A 21576-nucleotide genomic window follows, 5' to 3' on the forward strand; every position below is an offset into this window, starting at 1 on the left:
CAAATTATTTGGTCCGACCAAATAGTCTTCACGGCCCTAATACAATTCAGATTCAGTACGGGTAGACGCGGATGTGACAGCAGACAATTGCTTTTTCCGGGGGTAGCAGATCAGGAAGGAGAGAAGCGAGAGGGAGTAATAAAGTGAATAGGCGGGTTGGTTCGCTTCGTGGCTAAACTCGTCTCTCTCCGGCTCTGACTCAGTCACTCGCCACGGTGTCCACGCGCATGCGTCGAATTTTAAAAACCGGCTTTGAACTGGGGTGGGAGCTGGCGGTAGTGTGGGAACCAACGCCACTCGCGCGTGCCAGAGCTAGAATCGAGGGAGATTGAGATAAAAATGCTTACCCTCCCTTTTTTCCCCTTCCACTTAGATGCATGATAAACTTATTCTATCGTCTGAAGGGATGGTGTCAGCCTCGTTCCGTCTATAAGAGCGCGATATCTAAATAGTGTCATCAAACCTTGAACGAAAATCGGCGGATGTCTCGTGAATTTCCCTCGTGCTTATAAAAAACAAGGTTTGTTAAGTTAAAATTTAACCTTTTTTAATTATCACGACAGTGATAACTTATCGAAAGGGTTAAGCTGGTCGATAAGTTATCGCTTGCTTTATAACTAAAGACGGTAAAATTTTAACTTGACCACCTTGTTTTTTATAAGCACGAGACATCCGCCGATTTTCGTTCAAGGTTTGATGACACTATTTAGATATCGCGCCCTCGTAGACGGAACGAGGTTGGCATCAACCCTTTTAGACAATAGTTGTCACTAGCGATAACTCGCTTAGAAAGTTAGAGAATTACCCCCAATTTCTTCTTACAGCATGTTAACTTTTGACCCTAAAATATTACAACCTTTTCCACAATATCGCTATTTTCTTTATGTCTACCTTGAAAAGAGGCGGTTTTTAACTTCTCCTGAATAAACAGGAAAACGAAACCAGAGAGTAATATATGTATTGAAAAAACTGTACATTTAAAGTCCCAAAGAAGTTTTATGTTGTTCCGTCAATTTTAGCTGCGATTTTATATCAAATCCGATAAGTTTTCCTACTTTGGTTTATTTTTTAATTATCGAAGTATTGAAAGAAATGTTACAGGGTTTCCATGGATAAAGAATGCGCACGAGGAAATTAGTTTTCACGGTAGGATTTTACTTCTCAACTAAAGTCAGCCTTTTCCAAAGTTTTGATGATTACTTCATTTACAACTCAAATATAATGCGCCCTATTCCTAATTTTTTTCTCAATTAAAATCCACCTTTTCAAATATTATTATTTTGGGTTCGGTTTGGTTACTTATTAGCTAATTTACCACCTTTTCCAAAATTTCTGTTTGCGATTAGGCCTAGTTACTTAAAAACCAATTAGTGCCTTTTTTTCCCAAAATATTGTTTTACTTTTAAATAGGGTGGTGGCTTGTAATTCCGAACGCTTCTAATTCCGAACAGTTTTTTTAAATTGATTTTTCTTTTACTTGCGAGGCTTTAGACCGTGAAAAATAGGCTTAAATTATGCCTTGATTCATTGTCTATCCGAAAAACATCATTTCAAATCCATATCTAAAAGTCAGGGAACGATGTGACACGAAATAAAAATGTACCTAATTTGCGAATTTAATTTAATGTCAATTAAAGGGAATGCCGACCCTGATGCCTCCGAAAATAAGGTTTCATTTTCTTCAGATAAATCAGAGGCAAATAAACTCAATTTCAGCCAAAACGTCAAGTTTTCCCCCACAAAATAAGCATTCGTAACGAAATTTTGGCTCAAAATTAAATTAATAAAAGAATATTTATAAAAACCTTTGCGAGCAGCTAATTCCGACCACTCGAAACAACACTCCATTAATCATAAATTATCGACAGTAAAATTAAATTTAACGCTATTAAACGACATGGTTTAACAGATTAGTTATCCTCGATAATACGGCGATACGTTTTCCCGGGCTTTTCAAGCAGACAACTTTAGTTTAACCCGGCTAGCGTAAAGTCCCTGTTTCCTTCCCTCCCCGCCGCGGCGCCGTCACTCGTACTCGTACACTATTCCGCGATAAAAAAAAATAACGGTTCAATCTCGCGCCAAGTTTGAAAATTTGCGTTCGCGCGTTTCAAACTTTTGCATAAACGGGTCGCTAAAGGTTTATACCTACTTGAATATGGAATATGACGATCAAGGTAATGTAAATCGCTGTTGCATTTATTAATAATCTTTTTTATCCTATTAACCTACGAGAGATTTAAAACTTGAAAGCGAAATTTATTATAGAATTAACGTCCCAAAACTTAAGCCTTGGTTAGGGAATTTTATCCCGATTCACCTAATGAAAAAAATATTTCAGTTTTAGATAATCCCAATTTAGCATACAAATGAGATAGGCGCTGAAGTTTATTTCACCATAGTTATACCACATTACAGGTGGTGGTGTTAAAAAACCACGTAAAATATCCGGCTTAATTATGAATGGGGAAAAATCTATTTTGTGCCATAAAAATAATTAAAATACAACCAGAAACAAGGGAAAAATATATGACGCGACAACTAAAGATTATTTATTATAAATGATAAAACTAATAGTTATGTTACCGGTTACTGTCCAGTTACAGCTTACAATATTTTTCCAGTATTACTCGAACTTAAAGCATAGCGTTGGTTCCAGTGGACAACTTGACTTTCCTTACGAACTCCAGTTTTGGCTTGGGAAAGCTAGAGGCATTTGTGGGCGGAATTTGTACGTGCATGTATAAATCCCGCCCACTAGCCTTTGCCAAGCCAAACCCGGAGTTTAGAAGGAAAGTCCCCTTGTAAGGGATCCACTGGAGCCGCGCTAGTGTTAGGTTCGTGCACTCAGGAAATAAATTGATTTCATGAAACATTTTATCAGTTAAACTAGCAGACTATTTTACATTGGAATCGGGGCTAGGGGTCGGGAAGTGCCCCAAAACTAAAATAAGAGCTACACAGAAGTACTTTGCCTTCAAAAAACCCTAAAATAACTCGTGTTTTTAAAAAATCCGGTTTAATCCAATAAAAACCACTGGTCTGGATTTTATTCAAATTATCCGGATTTTTGCCAACCCTGTAAGCAGGTTCGGTAATTAGAAGCGGGGGTTCGGAAATTAGAAGCGGGGGGTCGGAAATTAGAAGCGGGGGTTCGGAAATTAGAAGCGGGGGGTCGGCAATTAGAAGCGGGGGGTCAGAAATTGGAAGCGGGGGGTCGGAATTGAAACCCCCTACGTCGGAATTACAAGACATCAGTTCGGAATTGGACGCCACTACTAGAAATGGGGAAATAGATATTTCTCCACAAGTTACCGGTAATTTTGGCTCAAAATAGGCTCAAAAGTAGCGCAAATGTTCAAGCTATTTGGTACAATATCAAATATTTCTCATAACATTATACGTGTGTCATGTTTCAATCGATTTTAAAAAAGTGTTCGGAATTACAAGCTACCACCCTACGGACTGTTTCACCAGGAAAAAAATTGTTTTAACGAATCGTTTCCAACGTGGTTACGTTGAGAGAATCTGTGCTGATGTAAACATGGAAATTCCTCTACATTGGTTTCGTTTAAGGAAATATATCACACATCTTTTTTTTTTTTTTTTTTGTTCCACCTACTAGCACTAGTGCTTAGCCGTTAGGCCTTGAGCACCAGGAAGAAGTGAGCGGGAGACCCTACGCGGCCCAGCACTGACGGGGGCCGCTAGGTCGTATGTGTGTAAGCAGGGAAGGAAATGAGGTTTACTTGGGAGGTGACGGAAGGTGGCATTGGGGTAAGTCACCTCCGGCGGACACGGGACAGTCGGCACCTATAGGGTAGGAACGCCGACATGTGTCGTATTCACTCAAACTTTGCCGCCCAGAAGCTTGGCTTACAGGAGTGCGCCACACTCCCGGCCTATCACACATCTTCACAATTAGTAGCATTTTAGTGAGATTAACAAATAATGAAATCCTTTTTTTTTTTTTTTTTTTTTTCCACCTACTAGCACTAGTGCTTAGCCGTTAGGCCTTGAGCACCAGGAAGAATTGAGCGGGAGACCCTACGCGGCCCAGCACTGACGGGGGCCGCTAGGTCGTATGTGTGTAAGCAGGGAAGGAAATGAGGTTTACTTGGGAGGTGACGGAAGGTGGCATTGGGGTAAGTCACCTCCGGCGGACACGGGACAGTCGGCACCTATAGGGTAGGAACGCCGACATGTGTCGTATTCACTCAAACTTTGCCGCCCAGAAGCTTGGCTTACAGGAGTGCGCCACACTCCCGGCCTATCACACATCTTCACAATTAGTAGCATTTTAGTGAGATTAACAAATAATGAAATCCTTTTTTTTTTTTTTTTTTTTTTCCACCTACTAGCACTAGTGCTTAGCCGTTAGGCCTTGAGCACCAGGAAGAATTGAGCGGGAGACCCTACGCGGCCCAGCACTGACGGGGGCCGCTAGGTCGTATGTGTGTAAGCAGGGAAGGAAATGAGGTTTACTTGGGAGGCGACGGAAGGTGGCATTGGGGTAAGTCACCTCCGGCGGACACGGGACAGTCGGCACCTATAGGGAAGGAACGCCGACATGTGTCGTATTCCCTCAAACTTTGCCGCCCATAATGAAATCCTGTATACCTGCTATATTTGTTGGTAGCAGAAAACGAAGCAGACTGCGTATTTTTATAATACAGAGCTGGAAATTAGCTTTTTAATCTTTAATGGGGAAAGACACTATAAAGACTATATTACATAGACAAACTAAAATACAACTTAAGCCTTGGCCGTAAAGAACGTTCAAAAACTTACTTTAAATGATATAAAAACCTCTGTTAACTGTAATTATTTACCTGAATTACTTTTCTAGACGAAAATTCGACCTGATAACGACGTATTTCTTATTAAGGGTGCTACAGTTAATTAGAAAATACATATAAAGGTGCTCGAGCTCGGATGAAATACCAAAGTAATTTGTCAGCGTCTACTGCTAGATAGTCTGACCCAAAAGTAATTTTTGACGTACTTTCAGAATTAACTAAAATTAACAAACTTAGAGTTAATTGATTTAAATTAAACTAGCCGATAGCACACCTTGAATACTTAATTGTTAATTCAAGAGTATTCCGAAAAGTAACTTCGCTGTAGTTTTTCTGTTCGCGGTGGGGGTAAATCACGAAAAACGCCATGTTAATCTCCATAGGAAATTAAGTAAAAGCATGTGAATTTTGCTTTAACGTTACAAATGGGTGTCAAGTCATATCTACAAGGGCCTACCGGCCCTGTAGAATATATATAATAATAATAATATAAATAAGGGTATGGGTATTTGTCTATATTGATTGTTATTATTATTTTCAGGCGAGCTACGATTTCAGCTGCGAATTACCCAAAATAATAGAAAATAGAGATTGAAGTACACGCCAACAATATGTCTGACGAAGAATTTTTGATTGCCGTTGTAAAGGGCCAAATGAATGACGTTGTTCGGTTATTAAACCATGGTGCCAATATCCACTGGGTTGATAACGACGGCACAACCGCGTTACACATCGCTTGCTATCAAGAAAACTCCGATGTGGCATTGCTTCTTATTGAAAGGGGTGCTGATGTTAATCTAGCTGATGAGGATGGGACAACACCCTTAATGAGTGCTTCTAGCCGTAATCTAGTCGATGTGGTCAAGTCTCTTTTGGATAATGGTGTCGACATCGACATAGATGATTACTGGGGAAGAACAGCATTACAAAGTTCCTTTCATAGTGGAAAATCCGATGTGGCATTGCTGCTCATTGAAAAGGGTGCCGATGTTAATAATTCTGATATAGATTTACACACGGTATTACACTTGGCTTGCTTTTTTATACACTCCGATGTGGCATTGCTGCTTATTGAAAAAGGTGCCAATGTTAATTCGGCTAATTTTGAGGGAGCGACACCGTTGATGAGTGCTTCCATCGCTAATCTACTCGACGTGGTTAAGTCTCTTTTGGATAAAGGTGCCAATGTCAACGCCGTTAATAAATGGGGTTATGCAGCATTACACTTGGCTTGCGGATATGGAAAATCCCGTGCGGCATTGCTGCTTGTTGAAAATGGTGCCGATGTTAATCTGGCTGATTTATTTGGGACAACACCGTTAATGAATGCTTCCAGCAGTAATCTACTCGATGTGGTCAAGTCCCTTTTGGATAAAAGTGTCAAAATCGACGCCGTTAATAAATGTGGTAAAACAGCATTACACTTGGCTGGTGATAATGGGAACTCCGAAGTGGCATTGCTACTAATTGAAAAAGGTGCCAATGTTAATTTGACTGACGCCGAAGGGACAACACCCTTAATGAAGGCTTCCGAGTGGAATCTGGTCGATGTGGTCAAGTCTCTCTTGGATAAAGGTGCCAATATCGACGCCGTTAATAAAAAGCGAAAAGCGGCATTACACTTGGCTTGTGTATTTGGAAAATCCAATGTTGCATTGCTGCTTATTGAAAAAGGTGCCGATATTAATCTGACTGGTGAAGATGGGACAACACTGTTAATGAGTGCTTCTAGCAGTAACTTAGTCGATGTGGTAAAGTCTCTTTTGGATAAAGGTGCCAATATCGACGCCGTTAATAAAAGTGGTAAAACAGCATTACACAATAAAAGTGGTAAAACAGCATTACACTTGGCTTGTGATAATGGAGAATCCAATGTGGCATTGCTGCTTATTGAAGAAGGTGCCAATATTAATCAGACTGATTTTTTTGGTACAACAGCCTTAATGAGTGCTTCCAGCCGTAATCTAGTCGATGTGGTCAAGTCTCTTTTGGATAAAGGTGCCAGTATCGAAGCCGTTAATAAAAGTGGTAAAACAGCATTACACTTGGCTTGTGTATTTGGAAAATCCGATGTGGCATTGCTGCTTATTGAAAAAGGTGCCGATATTAATCTGACTGGTGAAGATGGGACAACACTGTTAATGAGTGCTTCCAGCCGTAATCTAGTCGATGTGGTCAAATCTCTTTTGGACAAAGGTGTCAACATCGATGCCGTTGATTATAGCTCTAAAGCGTCATTACATTTAGCTTGTGATAGTGGAGAATCCGATGTGGCTTTATTGCTCATTGAAAAAGGTGCCAATGTTAATCTGGCTGATTGTTATGGAAGAACATCGTTAATGAGTGCTTCCAGCAGTAATTTAGTCGATGTGGTCAAGTCTCTTTTGGATAAAGGTGTCAACATCGACGCCATTAATGAATGCAGAGAAACGGCATTAGAAATGGCTTGTGATAGTGGAGAATCCTATGCGGCATTGCTGCTTATTGAAAAAGGTGCCAATGTTAATCTTTCTAATGCATATGGGACAACAGCCTTAATGAGTGCTTCCATCGGTAATCTACACGATGTGGTCAAGTCTCTTTTGAATAATGGTGTCAACGTCAACGCCGTTAATAAATGGGGTAATACGGCATTACAACTAGCTTGTAATTGTAGAAGTTCAAATGCGGCGTTGGTGCTTATTGAAGGAGGTGCCAATGTTAATCTGGCTGATGCAGATGGGAGAACACTGTTAATGAATGCTTCCATCCTTAATCTTCTCGATGTTGTCAAGTCTCTTTTGGATAATGGTGTCAACATCGACGACATTGATAAAAATGGAGTCACGGCATTACAATTGGCTTGTGATTATCGTCATTACAATGCGGCGTTGCTGCTTATTGAAAGAGGTGCCAGTGTTATTTTGGCTGATTTTAATCTAATGAGACTCTTAATGAGTGCTATCCAGGAGGATAGAGTTGCTTTTGACAAGTCTCTTTGGGATAAAGGTCTCAACATCGACGCCGTTGATAAAAATGGAAGAACGGCATTACAATTGGCGTGTGATTTGGAAAAATCAGATGCGGCATTATTGCTCATTGGAAAACGTGCCGACGCTAATCTGGCTGATGCCGATGAGACAATACCCTTAATAAAGGCTTCCAATTCGAATCTAGTCGATGTGGCCAAGTCTCACTTGGATAAAGAAGCGGATGTTAATGCTAGGAATAATGAAGGTTTTACTGCATTGCATTATGCCAATTCAAATAAAACAGTCGTTACTCAAATCCAAAAAGAAGGAGATATTCATGATATTGGCAACGTCGATAGTGTACGTTTGCTTCTGTCCAAAGGAGCCGACTATAACGCTGTTGACATAAATGGGAAAACGCCTTTGGATTTGGCTAAAGAGACCCATATTTCACGAGCCGATGAAATTATTAATGACTTAGTTAAAAATATGGAAAACTTGAAAGAGGAAATGAGCACACTGAAATTAAAGTTGGAGAGTGACAAATTGGAGTCGACTAAGAGAGAACTTGAATTGAAAGAAGAATTAAGAAAATTGAAAGCAAATTTGGAACATTACAAATTGGAGTCAACTAAGAGAGAACTTGAATTGAAAGAAGAATTAAGAGAATTGAAGACACACTGAAGCAAACGGTTAATGACAATTGGAAGCGACTACGAGAGAACTTGTATCGAGGGAACAGATCGACAAACTGAATGTATAACCTAACATATTCAATCGCTATTTATTGACAGTCTTCGTCTTATGTTTTCGAAAGTTTTCCTAAATTAGTTTTGCAATTAACTAGGCTTATCATGAATTTCTATATTTCGCTGTATTTACTGAAAATTAACATGCCAATCCCGATGTCGAATTTCATGGAAATTTAACAAAAGAATTAACCCGTAGTTTTTCTTTCGCCTCAAAATGCACCAATGTTTTCTACAAATGTTTTTAAAAAATCATTTCCTTCTTTGAACTCCTAAAATCGCGTCGTACGATGTCAATGTTTTGCTTTGAATGAAAATGAAGAACCACGTAGTGTTTCCCAAGTACATTCCATTACTACACAGCACTACACTTCCTCGGCGGAAGGCCTACACCTACTGTCTCATTCAAACTGTTTAAACTAAGAAATCAGAAGTTCTTATATACTCTGGAACCTTCTTCTGCTGGAACTAAATCCAACAAACCTCGTAAATTGATGTGGTCGATAATGTCGCAGTCAATTTCAAGAATATGCTCGTACTTTATGCTTTATGTTTCAAAATTATGTCAAAATCAAAAGTTCAATAATATTTTAAAATTATTAACTTTCAAATACGTTTTATTTTGCCTTTTTTAATGTTTAAATTTATAGAGAAAACATTTGTTTTAAAATATTACTGTCATTTGAAACTTCAGTAATATTTTTTAAGTTAAAAACCTCTGAAATGTAACACGTTTTTATTTTGCTTTTTGGATATGTTTTTTAAAAATGTTTAAATTTAAAGAGAAAACTTTTTTTGGAAATTTTTTATTACTTGATACTTTTTAATTAAAAAGTTGGTTGATTTTGAAAAAAATATTTAAAAAAAAAATTGTAATTTCAAAAAGTTGCATGACAAAAGCATTATTATTAAATTTTGAAAGTTGAAAATGAAATGTCGATTTTTTTTTATTTTATCTATATCTATATAAATCAAAGTCCTGACTGACTGATAATCAACGCCCAGCCCAAACCGCTTGCCCTAGAAGGCTGAAAATTTGCAGGAACGTTACTCATAAGTAGTAAGCGCGTACTAAGAAAGATTTTTCCAATCCGCCGCCATCTTAAAAAATGGCGACCAGAAATGTAAAAAATCTTCTCTATGCAGCAAAGTCCGCGCGTTCAAGCGATTTCGCAAATATATAGTATACTGGTTTCCTTTAACCTATAGACGGGCTGAATGATCTTTTGGGTTCGATTTGTTGCCATCTTTTTAAATGGCGGCCAGAAATTAAAAAACCCTTCTTTATGGAATAATTTCCGCGTGAAAAGTAATAAAAAATGTCCCGACGGGCTGACGGGCAACGCCGAGTGCCTTCGCTCCTAGGGTGCTACAAAAATATTAGTCATCAGTAAAATCTCCCCATTCTTTATATCATTTTGATGGAAGTTCTTATTACACGCGAGCGACGCCACGGGTAACAGCTAGTTTTAGCATAAGTTTATAATGCCTCTAAGTACTCATATCGCTTCCACTTCTATGGCAATAGTGTTTGTCTGGCTCCCTTTAATGAAACTCTATACTCTCTCCGTATCATTTATCATATCATTTATCACCTCAACTTCAATACAAAATTGTACCGCCTAGCCTAGCGTTTCTTTTATCCCTTTTAGAATGTTTCAGGACTGAAACCGCCTCTATCTCACGAGAGAGAGAGGGATTTGGGGTTGCTTAAGTAAAATTCGTTCCCCCCAGTGCCTGCCTATACGAAACGTAAAACTCTCCTTTATTCCACTGGATGATTTTTTTTTCGTCTCGACCGCTTGGTGGCTGCACCGCGACAGATTTTTCAAAATTTTCTCTCTTCGGATCTTAGCGCTATACAAGTTCTGACGTCACAGTAGCCTGCAGAAGATGCCCAGTTGTAAGCCGTATTTGTGTACTTAGAGGCATTATAAACTTATGGTTTTAGTTATATTTGCATTTGTAACGTTAGTTATCTACGTTTCGAATGTGATTCGTTTAAAACCTCAGTAGAGTTTAGTGTTCAATGGACAGGGTGGTAATTTGAGAAATAAGGCGGTTTCCAGTTAAAAAGTTAACAGCCCGGGATGCTAGTGGACCCCGGAACCATCAATTAAATTCCCATACATATTCAGCGCGTAGAATAATAAGTGGACATGGATCCGTTTCTTTTATATAAAAACCCTTGGATTGACCCGTCACACGATCAAGTTTCAAAATATTCCTTATTTCTCACCCTGACGATTGATTTTCCACCAATACTCTAATCCTCGCACGGGCGCGTGATCGAGTGGGCTTTGACAAAGTCACTGACCAAGATGAGCATTTTTTGGCTAGATAAACAGAGCCGGAAATAAGCACAGGACACTGGACATTGTCCTATAAAATTTTAAAATGTCCCATAGTTTTTCTAAAAACTAAGGGGGTCACTGGACATTTTGACCAATAAATTTTCCATATTTTTGATGGTTTGACCATGAAGATGCGACAGTATTTTTGCACACTCCAGTGGACAATGTCCTATAAATTTTACAAGTCAAAGGGGGCGTCACTGGATACATGTCCTATTTTTTCTTATTTCCGGCCCTGTAGATAAATGATTACAAATAATTTTTCATGGGTCTGTGAAAATTCATAGCTTATTTGGTCTGTTTGCATCACCCATTTACTCTCTTCGTTGCTGAGTGGGATTAACAGTCGTCTGCTCACCTAAAGCACAGTCACGGCGCCCGCGGTTCGCTCATTTCTTTGTAAAACACTTATGTAACAAGGTAATTGCTATTTATTATTATTGTTGCTTTGTTTCTTCAATACTTTCTGAACATTATATTTAGGCAAAATTGAAGAATACCACCTGCTCTTCCAAACTTAATAAATCATATACCAAAAGAAAGCTTACGCTTTCCTCTATTCATTGCACACCATTATAATGAGCGCAAACAATAATCCACCTTATTCCCTTTCGCCGGAAGTTAGGCTTAGCTCGGGATTCATGGGGGTGAGTAACGGGAAGAAATTGGTCTGTCGTCCGCTGCAGTACATAGTTTTGGCTTTTGTAGCAGACGACAGACTAATTTCTTCCCGTTACTCACCCCCATGAATCCCGAGCTAAGCCTAACTTACGGCGAAAGGGAATAAGTTGGATTAACATTAAAAAACTAACTATATATATAGCAGTGCCAAAGGCTTTGCCGGGACTCGCTGTGATGATACACGCAGCGGCGCATGCGCACGCGTCCGGTACAAAAAGAATGGATAAATATAAATATAGAGGCGAATTTATCTCTTAAAACAACTGTTTACCTGTCTATTTTCTTATTCTCTTATACGCCCCAAAAGCCCCACCCCTGACCCCAAAACGGTTTTGCGGTTAAGCCTTGGTTAAAAGATTGAAGTCAAAATAGGTCCAAACAAAAGCCAGGTTTTGGAACATTTGAACGCGTTTGCGAGTTGTAATTGAAGAGTTACGTTCATGTTAGTTTGACTAGGCCTATATTATAAGTTTCCTAAAACAACAAAATCTTCACATTAGACTTATTGAAGCAGAGAAACTATAGGTAGAATTATCCTTGAAAACTAGGCGGTAAGAAATGTGAAACATGGCGCGTTTAGTTAGAAGAGATAGGATATCAAGTGTTTGTTTAATTTTGAAAGGTTCAGTAAATTGCGAAGTTATAAAATAAGACCAGGGAAATTGTAGATTTGAGAAAGACCCATTCTACGGCTTGTTTTTAACGTAACTAGTATCAACTTAAACATAGCCAGAGAAAAGTGAACCACCTTCAATACAAGGTTTCGACTCTAATAATATCAGAAGTGAGATGAGACTAGAAGTGAAGGGCTCTAGCATTGGTAATGGATCCTGGCATTAGTGAACAAATTTGAAGATTTTATGCCGCTTCCATCGCGCCTACACTAGTTCCAAAAACATTTCCTACCTCCTTGCCCTCAACCTAAAGCGGCGAAACACGGACGCGGGTCCTTGAATCTACTTCGGCCGTCTACCACCACGAGCGTCTCACGTTTTGGAGGCAAAAATTCTGAAACGCCACCAGAGGGCCAACCGTTGGGGTGTTATCAAGAATATTCACTTTCGCCAAGTGAAGAATTTGGTTAGCTCAGTACTTCTAGCCTCATCTCACTTCTGATAATATTAAGTTCGGGGCCTAATTAACCAATCACTGAGACTATATTTTCTAAAGATTGTTTGTTTCGATGTTGTAGATCAAGGGATCAATCAGTGTTTTGGCTACTAATGAAAGTTTTTATGACTTAACTATTTGTTAATTCATTTTTAAAAATATTAGTTTTTTGGGGTCGTTCCGATCACTGCTGACCTTTGAGACGTTCGGGGAAAACCCGAGTGAAACGTCTACACTACCCTCCTCTCACTTGGTAGTGCAGTAGATTTGTACCTAACAGTAGTTTTCATACTATTTTCTTTTTAAGGATTTTTATTTTGATATATATGATTTGACATTTTAAAGGAATGTTAACAGTAATTTTGGCGTTCAAACTTCAAACTAAGAGCTTAGATTAGGGCCATCAGGGTTCATACAACTTTTGGAAAACAAATTTCCCAGAGATTTCTAGGTTTTTCCCCATATACTTCCCTGAGTTTTCCAGGTTTTTCCCCTATATGGAGCATCCTATGGAGCAAATGTTAATGAAGGAGGGGGGGGGGGCAAATAATCAAAGGACATCCCCGTACCTCTAATATAACCAGAGTTACGAGCCTCCAAAGTATAGTGTAATGTTAATCCTATGGAGGGTATGTTCATGAACAATTTGCTTAATTACTCGGCCCTGTTTGTCGCAACCTAAGTTTTTAGTATGGTTGGACGGGGGACAAATAAGACTATAAGATACTTGAAGGACATTCCCGTAACTCTAGTAGAACCAGAGTTATGAAACATGGTCCCCTTTCTGACGTTGCATCTCGGAAACAAGCTAGTCGGTATTTCGCGGTTAGTTTTAATTTCAAAATATATAACCTACTTATCTTAACTTTATGTCGGCATTTTTTGTATCCCACTTAATTTTCGGCTCGTTTTTCTACCTAAAACTGCAGCCATCTAATACTAGTCGTAAAAGATTGAAAGTATCCCTTTAAGTTTGAAATGATTTCTTGTTCAAATAAGGGTATGGGTATTTATCTGTTATATTGCTATTATTATTTTCAGGCGAGCTACGATTTCAGCTGCAAATTACCCAAAATAATAGAAAATAGAGTGTGAAGTACACGCCAACAATATGTCTGACGAAGAATTTTTGATTGCCGTTGAAAAGGGCCAAATTATTAAAGTAGTCTGGTTGTTAAACCATGGTGCCGACATCGACTGGGCTTATAACGAGGGCAGAACAGCATTACACATCGCTTGCGATAATGGAAAATCAGATGTGGCATTGATTCTTATCGAAAGAGGTGCCAATGTTAATCTGACTGATGCAGAAGGGACAACAGCCTTAATGAGTGCATCCATCCGTAATCTTCTCGATGTTGTCAAGTCTCTTTTGGATAATGGTGTCAATGTCAACGCCGTTAATAAATGGGGTAATACGGCATTACACTTGGCTTGTGATTATGGCAAATCCGATGCGGCATTACTGCTTCTTGAAGACGATGCCAATGTTAATATGACTGATGCGTATGGGAGAAAACCATTAATGAGTGCTTCCATCCGTAATCTTCTCGATGTGGTCAAGTCTCTTTTAAATAAAGGTGTCAATATCGACGCCGTTGATAAATGCGGAAATACGGCATTACACTTGGCTTGTGATTATGGACAATCCGATACGGCCTTGCTGCTTATTGGAAAAGGTGCCGATGTCAATCTTTCTGATGCAGATGGGACAACACCCTTAATGAGTGCTTCCACTCGTAATCTGCTCGATGTTGTCAAGTCTCTTTTGGATAAAGGTATCAACATCGATGCCATTGATAAAAAGGGAAAAACGGCATTACAATTGGCTTGTGATTATCGTCAATACAATGCGGCGTTGCTGCTTATTGAAAAGGGTGCCAATGTTAATCTGGCTGATTTTGACGGAACGGTACTGTTAGCGAGGGCTATCCAGCAGGGTCGAGTCTCTGTTATCAAGTCTCTTTTGAATAAGGAAGATCTCAATATCGACGCTGTTCTTCAAAATGGAAAAACGGCTTTGCAATTGGCTTGTGATTATCGACAATCCAATGCTGCATTGCTGCTTATTGAAAAGGGTGCCAATGTTAATCTGGCTGATTTTGACGGAACGGCACTGTTAGTGAGGGCTATCCAGCAGGATCGAGTCTCTGTTATCAAGTCTCTTCTGAATAAGGAAGATCTCAATATCGACGCTGTTGTTGAAAATGGAAAAACTGCTTTACAAGTAGCTTGTGACAATAAAAAATCAGATTTGGCATTGCTGCTTATTGAAAAGGATGCCAATATTAATCTGGCTGATGCGGATGGGACAACAGCCTTAACGACTGCATCCAGCTATAATCTAGTCGGTGTGGTCAAGTCCCTTTTGGATAAAGTTGTCAACATCGACGCCGTTAATGGTATTGGAAAAACGGCTTTGCAGTTGGCGTGTGATAATGGGCAATCCGATGCTTCATTGCTGCTTATTGAAAAAGGTGCCAATGTTAATTTGACTGACGCCGATGGGACAACACCCTTAATGAAGGCTTCCGGGTGGAATCTGGTCGATGTGGTCAAGTCTCTCTTGGATAAAGGAGCGGATGTTAATGCTAGGGATAATGAACGTTTTACTGCATTGCATTATGCCAATTCAAATAAAACAGTCGTTACTCAAATCCAAAAAGGAGGAGATATTCATGATATTGGCAACGTCGATATTGTACGTTTGCTTCTGTCCAAAGGAGCCGACTATAACGCTGTTGACATAAATGGAAAAACGCCTTTGGATTTGGCTAAAGAGACCCATATGGCACGAGCCGATGAAATTATTAACGACGAAATTAGGAATGACTTAGTTAAAAATGTGCAAAACTTGAAAGAAGAACTGAGCACACTGAAATTAAAGTTGGAAAATGAAAAATTGGAGGCCACTGCGAGAAAACTTGAATTGAGAAAGCTGTTCGAAAAAATACGCAATCGTCCATTTTTGGAAAATCTTGGTCTGATATTTTCAAAAGTTGTCCTAAATTGGCCATTAGTTTTCCTATTGGCTATTGTGATTTTTTCTATTACGCTGTTTGTTATCATGCGTTACAAGTAATTTAACATATCGATTCAACATTCCCTTGGAATTTCAAAATGATTAACCCCATTTTTTTACAATAAATCTTTCGCAAATAATAAACATTGTAGCGATGCTAAAATGCCATCGTAAGGTCGAACTTCTTTCCAATTTTAGAGTTCCTCCGCGAACTTTCGCAACCCACTTCCCTTTTCCTAATTACGCTGGAGCTAATATCAAACTAATGTCAAAGATTGACGCTGTGGAATAAAGAATCGCACAGTGAAGTATGTATCGCTTTATAATGGAAATTGAACTTGTGAGGTTGAAAATGGTCCACGGAGATATTTTTTTGAATCACTCGCGACAGTTCCAAGTTAGGGTTGTGAAGTTAATAACTCCAAGATATAACATGTTATTATTTTTCTTTTTAAATTTCGAAAATAAAAGAAATTTTACAAAATTTCTCTTAAATTTGATACTTTTTAAGTTTAAAATTTTGAAAAATTGCTTTTTCATTTGATACTTTTTGAGTTTAATAATTGCCTTTTCATTTGAGAGTTTTTGAGTTTAATTGTATTTTCATTTGAGAGTTTTTGAGTTTAATTGTATTTTCATTTGAGAGTTTTTGAGTTTAATTGTATTTTCATTTGAGAGTTTTTGAGTTTAATTGTATTTTCATTTGATACTTTTTGAGTTTAATTGTATTTTCATTTGAGAGTTTTTGAGTTTAATTGTATTTTCATTTGAGAGTTTTTGAGTTTGAAATTTTTAAAAATTGCTTTTTCATTTGATACTTTTTGAGTTTAATTGTATTTTCATTTGATACTTTTTGAGTTTGAAATTTTTAAAAATTACTTTTTCATTTGATAACTTTTTGAGTTTTAATTCTTCAAAAATTACTTTTTCATTTCATACTTTTTGAGTTTAAATTTTTTAAAAATTACTTTTTCATTTGACACTTTTTGAGTTTAAAATTTTAAAAAATGCTTTTCTTTGACATTTGTACTTACAACTTTAATATCATAATCCGGATTTAGTTGCATTTTTGTTATATTCATGCACATTTTCGTCGAAAAATTTCGTGTCAAAATGATTTTTTGTTTAAACATTGAACTTTCTAAGTCGAATAATATTTTTTAGTTTTTGTTTTAATGATTTGTCATTTTCTTATTTTTTATTGAATATCAATATTAGTTACGTTGTCATATGTGTTATCCTTGTATTAATACAAAACTTTCAAGACTTATTTTAGTGCCATTTTTACTTTTTAAGTGAAAAGTAATTATTTTTTTTTAAATTGGCAAATTTTCTCAATTTCGTTTATCATTTAAATGTACTAAGAATGTTTCAATAAATTGTTTCTCCAACTGATTCGTATTATATTTTATTTTTTTATTATAATTTTATTTGTATTTCATTTCACCATGTAGCGTGACCTTCGATTCTCGTCGGAGCCTCGTTATTATGTTAGTTGAACTAGTTTTCGAAGTTTTTAAAGATTCAAAATCATTAAAATTAATGGTTTCTTTAGATATTTATACATGCAAACTATTTGGTGAATTTGCAAATGCATTTAGTTTAACTTAATGAAATATTAAATATTAAATATTCACCATGCAACACGATATAGGCTCCGTGGCTTAGTGGTTAAAGCGCCTGTCTCGTAAACAGGAGATCACGAGTTCGAATCTCGTCGGAGCCTCGTTATTACGTTAGCTAGCCTAGTTTTCGAAGATTTTAAAGATTTAACAAGGCGACCCAAGGGCTAGTAATAGTAGCCACATCGTACCGTACTTAACAGAAAGTATTTGAGTAAAATTATTACTTATTTTTTTTTTTATTTTTGTTATAGTTATAACAGTGTGACACGAACGGAAAACGTGAGTGAGTACCCCCACGATGCGCATCCTTTAACAGTGGTAAAACGATATACCAGAAAACACCCATTAAAATAAGTACTGAAGATCAGAGTGAATAGACCCTCGATGCCCTAACAAAAAATTATAACCCTTAATCATTTACTTACGTTATAATTGTAATATCTGAGGCCCCAAGCTAGTACCTTCTTTTAGAACTCTTCTCGATTTTTGGAGAAATAGACGTAACTTGCAACAATAAACACCGCCTTAAAACCATTCTAAATATAACGTCGGTATATACTTCCTTTTGCTTCTTAAAAATTCCCCTCGATTTCTTTGAATTCTTCAATAGGGGAGCGGGATAAAGAGCGTGAAACCCTTATTGTCGACGGGTGACAGGAATTTTAAAGGGAGTATTAAACCGTCCATTTTATTTAAGGCAATACCATAATCCTCTCTCTCGCTTTAAATATATCGAGCAAACGTAAAACACAATTTTCAATGTTTAACTTTACTAATACAAATAAATCCAATTCTTAAACTTACTGTTATAATTCCTTTCATTTTAAAATATATGAACGAAAAATATCACCTCACCACAATTCTCTCCCATTGACTCTCCCTTCGATGACGATCGAACAAATTTATACTGTCTAAAAGGCAGTTCTCTTTCACGACGCCACCACCAACAGGCCAAATCAAACTAAGACCCACATCTTAGATATTCATCATACGATGTGGCTAAAAACGTTAAAATTAATAGTTGCTTGAGACATTTATACATGCAAACAATTTGGTGAAATTGCAAATGCATTATTCCCTTATCTTTTACTTTTTCTAGTCTTTGTCCACTAAGACAGTTTTTTTTATTAATTTAAAATAATCACCTGCGATCAATCGCATAACGCCCTGCCTTCCCCTTAACAAAATTCCAGTTGCACGCTCTACATCTTGCGTCACGATTTTCACATCGCGTGCAATTTTTATCAATTCTCGCGATAAATTTCATTTGTCATGGAGCGTGCCACGAGAATTTTGTTAATCTGGCCGTTACGCGATTGGTCCGAGGTGCTTATTTCAAACTATCCATAAAATTTCAACCTAATTTGAATTTTAAAATCGTTTGGCGATATTTCCAGCATGGAACTAACTAACGCTAGGGACGGTCCGCAAGCGTGAATATCTGAGAAATGTTCGGTGACAACGCACCCTAGCGAGAATTTGGTGCGACCCGGAAAAGTGATTCAATTTTTACAAGGGGGGGGGGGTAACAAAAAGCCTTAAAAGCAGTCTGCTATTTCATAATTACGCTTAGGTTTAGGAAAAGCGATAAACTGCATATCTCATGTACTATTTATGAGCTTGACGATTATCACTTCTACAACCACTATACAAACATACCCATTTTTATAATTATTTTAAAAACAACGGTACAACCTTTAAAGTGTTAAATACTTAGTTCCGTAAATAAATTATGTTTCAAAGTTAGGGATAAAATGAATTTCTAAGCGTTAATTAGTTCCATAGTAGCACAATTTACACAAAGGTAACGCCATGGTTAAGCTACGCCTAGCATAGCGGACGACTTCTACTGCGGATCCCGTATATTAGTACGAAAACTAAATTATAGGTGGCGTTAAAAATTACCTTATTTCCGTTTTGAATCACCAAATTTCAGGAGGGGGGATTTAAAAGCGGGAGGGTTTATCAACGAATGTTTTTCAGAGAGACTAATGTAAGTTCTATCGGTGCGGACCGTCCCTAGCGTTAGTTAGTTCCATGTTTCCAGGATGTTTCACAATGCAGACTGGTCTTAAGTAGAAGAATCGATAAAAAGTCACTTTATTTTCCACATCACCCCCTTTAAACTGACTTTGCGTAGCGAGTAACGGTTTGACCATGATTTATAAAATAATTAAAATTATTAGACTTAATCGTTCTTAATGAAACTTGAGGAGTTCATCATTCAATAGTTGCTTGATAAATCAAAAGTATTCCGAACCTTAACTTCGCTGTAGTTTCTTAATTATTCGATGTAACCTCAGATTAATAACTCCCTGGATATGAAAGGAAATAGGGAGGCATACTTGAATAGGGCATCGGCATCTCTAGCGCCCCTATAGTCAAAACTTTGAAAAAAGTTACCCCAAACAGACTCAGTAAGCGCGTGACCGCGTTTGCTACTCCATGCTTTTTTAAGCCTCGGCTACTTTTTATCCGCGGTTCCCGTTTCTTTTTCTCTTCTCATCCCGGTCCGGAGGTTTGGTCACTAAATTAGGTAGTTTTTTGGTTTTTTATTTATGTAAAAATTAGATTAAACTATAAATTTGATAAATCAAATGACAGAAAAGCAATAATGGTCTTCGAAGACACAAAAAAACCGTTTACGTTTACTAGGGCTTGCCGGCAGTGTTTCCACTCGAAGGTTAGTATTTTCGCCCATTTTAGGTGCAAAAGTGCTGTTTTTCGCCCCATCTATAGTAGATTTTCGCCGCAAAAAAATCCCGTAATTTTTTCTCTTTTTATTGGTCCAACCACAGCCCACTCTATAGGGTTAGGCTACAAACGCTATGTAAAAGCCCGGATCAAAAATTATCGCTTTTAATTTTCACATCTCATTTAAATTTCAAGAAATACGAACCAAATTTTTAAAATAAGGGTCAAAAAATGGTGTTCCTCCCATAGACGATCATGTTAAAAGCTGACTCCTTTTATTTTTCGAGCTAAAGAGCCGAAAATTCCTGATACGCGCTTTTACATAGGAAAAATAGTTTGAATGGGCTTTTATAGCGCGATGGAGTTGGCGGTGCTTGAGAGAAACACAAAGCGTAGCCAAGTTGAGCCAAATCGATCACGCTTGTTGTGTCCCATTATAATTAAAGACCGCCAAGCAATGGCACCAATCACTACCACTTAAGTGAGCCTAATCAGACCCTGAGCCCATAGCCTACTAGATATTTTAAAAACTGAGCAAAAATGTGTGATGAAACGAACTGAAGCATAAAAAATTTTAAATAAAGTTTTCGCCGCTTTTTTCGCCGTTTTAAATGGTTTTCGCCGCATTTTCGCCTTTTCGCCGCTTTTCAATATTTTGGTGCTCAGAGACTAGATTTTCGCCGAAAACGGACTTTTTCGCCGCAAAGTGGAAACACTGCTTGCCGGTACAACCGTACAATTAAAACTGCGTAGTCTGCATGGGGTGACAAAGTTCTAGGTTTTGCCGTCTGAGGGCGCCACATGGCGATACTATTTGAAAACGCCCGGTTTTGCTTGCCTTTCATATCCAGGGGTTATTAATCTGAGATGTAACGGACCACCAAAAATCCAATGCTTTTTTATGGGACGTTAAGCCTCAAATCTGTGAACTTTTTCTTTAACATTACGGGAGGGTGTTGGTTCTTATCTAGAAGGGCTTACCGGGCCTCCAGAATTTCATGATTGGGGGAGGGGTCAAGAGTATTTAGTGTTGACAACAGAAAACTCTGTCCAGTTTCCACTCCCTTAAAACACCCCTGACAAAACCCGGGACCATCTTTTCTGGCTCGGGTCAAATATGCAAGTTCCTGTTCTACGTTAAGGCTTTAGCATTTCAACAAACAGGGATCGAGTGGGGGCGTACTATTAGCGTCGAAAAGATTAGCATCGAATGAGAATAGCGTCGAAAATTTTATGTTGGAGCAATAGCACCGAATGGAAGTGAATCGAAAATCTTAGCATCGAATAGAATAGTGTCGAAAGGAAAAGCATCGAGGGCGTCAAGCCTGCCATTGGAATAGTGTCGAAAATATTTTATAAAATTAGGATTAATGGCGAAAGGAATATCGTCGAATTTATGTGATTGAGATTAGTATCGAAAAGATTTGTATTTAAGTAAGCCAATACTTGACATTTGCTCATCAATGAAAAATAAGCTTTTACGACCACTCTCCGATTCAATTTTCCAGCGTAAAAATCCCCTCTGTGCAGGGTTTTAGAATACCTTGGGCCAATGTGTACCTCTTTGGTAGGATTTTAACACAACCAACAC

The 21576-nt window shown here is 37.9% G+C and overlaps 2 protein-coding genes, 1 long non-coding RNA gene and 1 other non-coding gene across 5 annotated transcripts; 3 read left to right on the forward strand and 1 right to left on the reverse strand.

Annotated features, from left to right (window-relative positions):
- The first annotated feature begins 5307 nt into the window (after positions 1-5307).
- Positions 5308-9245, forward strand: LOC149661059 (uncharacterized). Of its 2 annotated transcripts, XM_089842451.1 has the most exons (2): positions 5308-6572; positions 6738-9245. In XM_089842451.1, the coding sequence occupies exons 1-2, from the start codon at positions 5411-5413 to the stop codon at positions 8432-8434; spliced, it is 2859 nt and encodes a 952-aa protein (XP_089698577.1). In that variant the 5' UTR covers positions 5308-5410; the 3' UTR covers positions 8435-9245. The 2 variants fall into 2 exon arrangements, with proteins under 2 accessions (XP_089698577.1, XP_089698576.1); XM_089842450.1 differs by having other exon boundaries at positions 5308-9245.
- A 1852-nt stretch (positions 9246-11097) lies between these two features.
- On the forward strand, positions 11098-17061 carry LOC149661060 (uncharacterized). Its single transcript, XM_089842452.1, has 2 exons — positions 11098-11273; positions 13686-17061. Exon 2 carries the CDS (start codon positions 13756-13758, stop codon positions 15724-15726), a length of 1971 nt encoding a protein of 656 aa, XP_089698578.1. The 5' UTR covers positions 11098-11273; positions 13686-13755; the 3' UTR covers positions 15727-17061.
- LOC149661061 (uncharacterized) lies at positions 17055-21206 on the reverse strand. The gene is made up of 3 exons (XR_016368774.1): positions 17753-21206; positions 17304-17680; positions 17055-17166 (listed from the first exon to the last, which is right to left on the reverse strand). It is a non-coding gene; the product is annotated as an uncharacterized LOC149661061 (long non-coding RNA).
- On the forward strand, positions 17320-17392 carry TRNAT-CGU (transfer RNA threonine (anticodon CGU)). Its single transcript has one exon. It is a non-coding gene; the product is annotated as a tRNA-Thr (tRNA).
- Positions 21207-21576: the final 370 nt, after the last annotated feature.

Source organism: Phalangium opilio, unplaced genomic scaffold, assembly GCF_054372755.1.
Source record: "Phalangium opilio isolate 3A_F unplaced genomic scaffold, DU_Popi_V2 ptg000070l_1, whole genome shotgun sequence".
In the NCBI taxonomy this organism is placed as follows: domain Eukaryota; kingdom Metazoa; phylum Arthropoda; class Arachnida; order Opiliones; family Phalangiidae; genus Phalangium; species Phalangium opilio.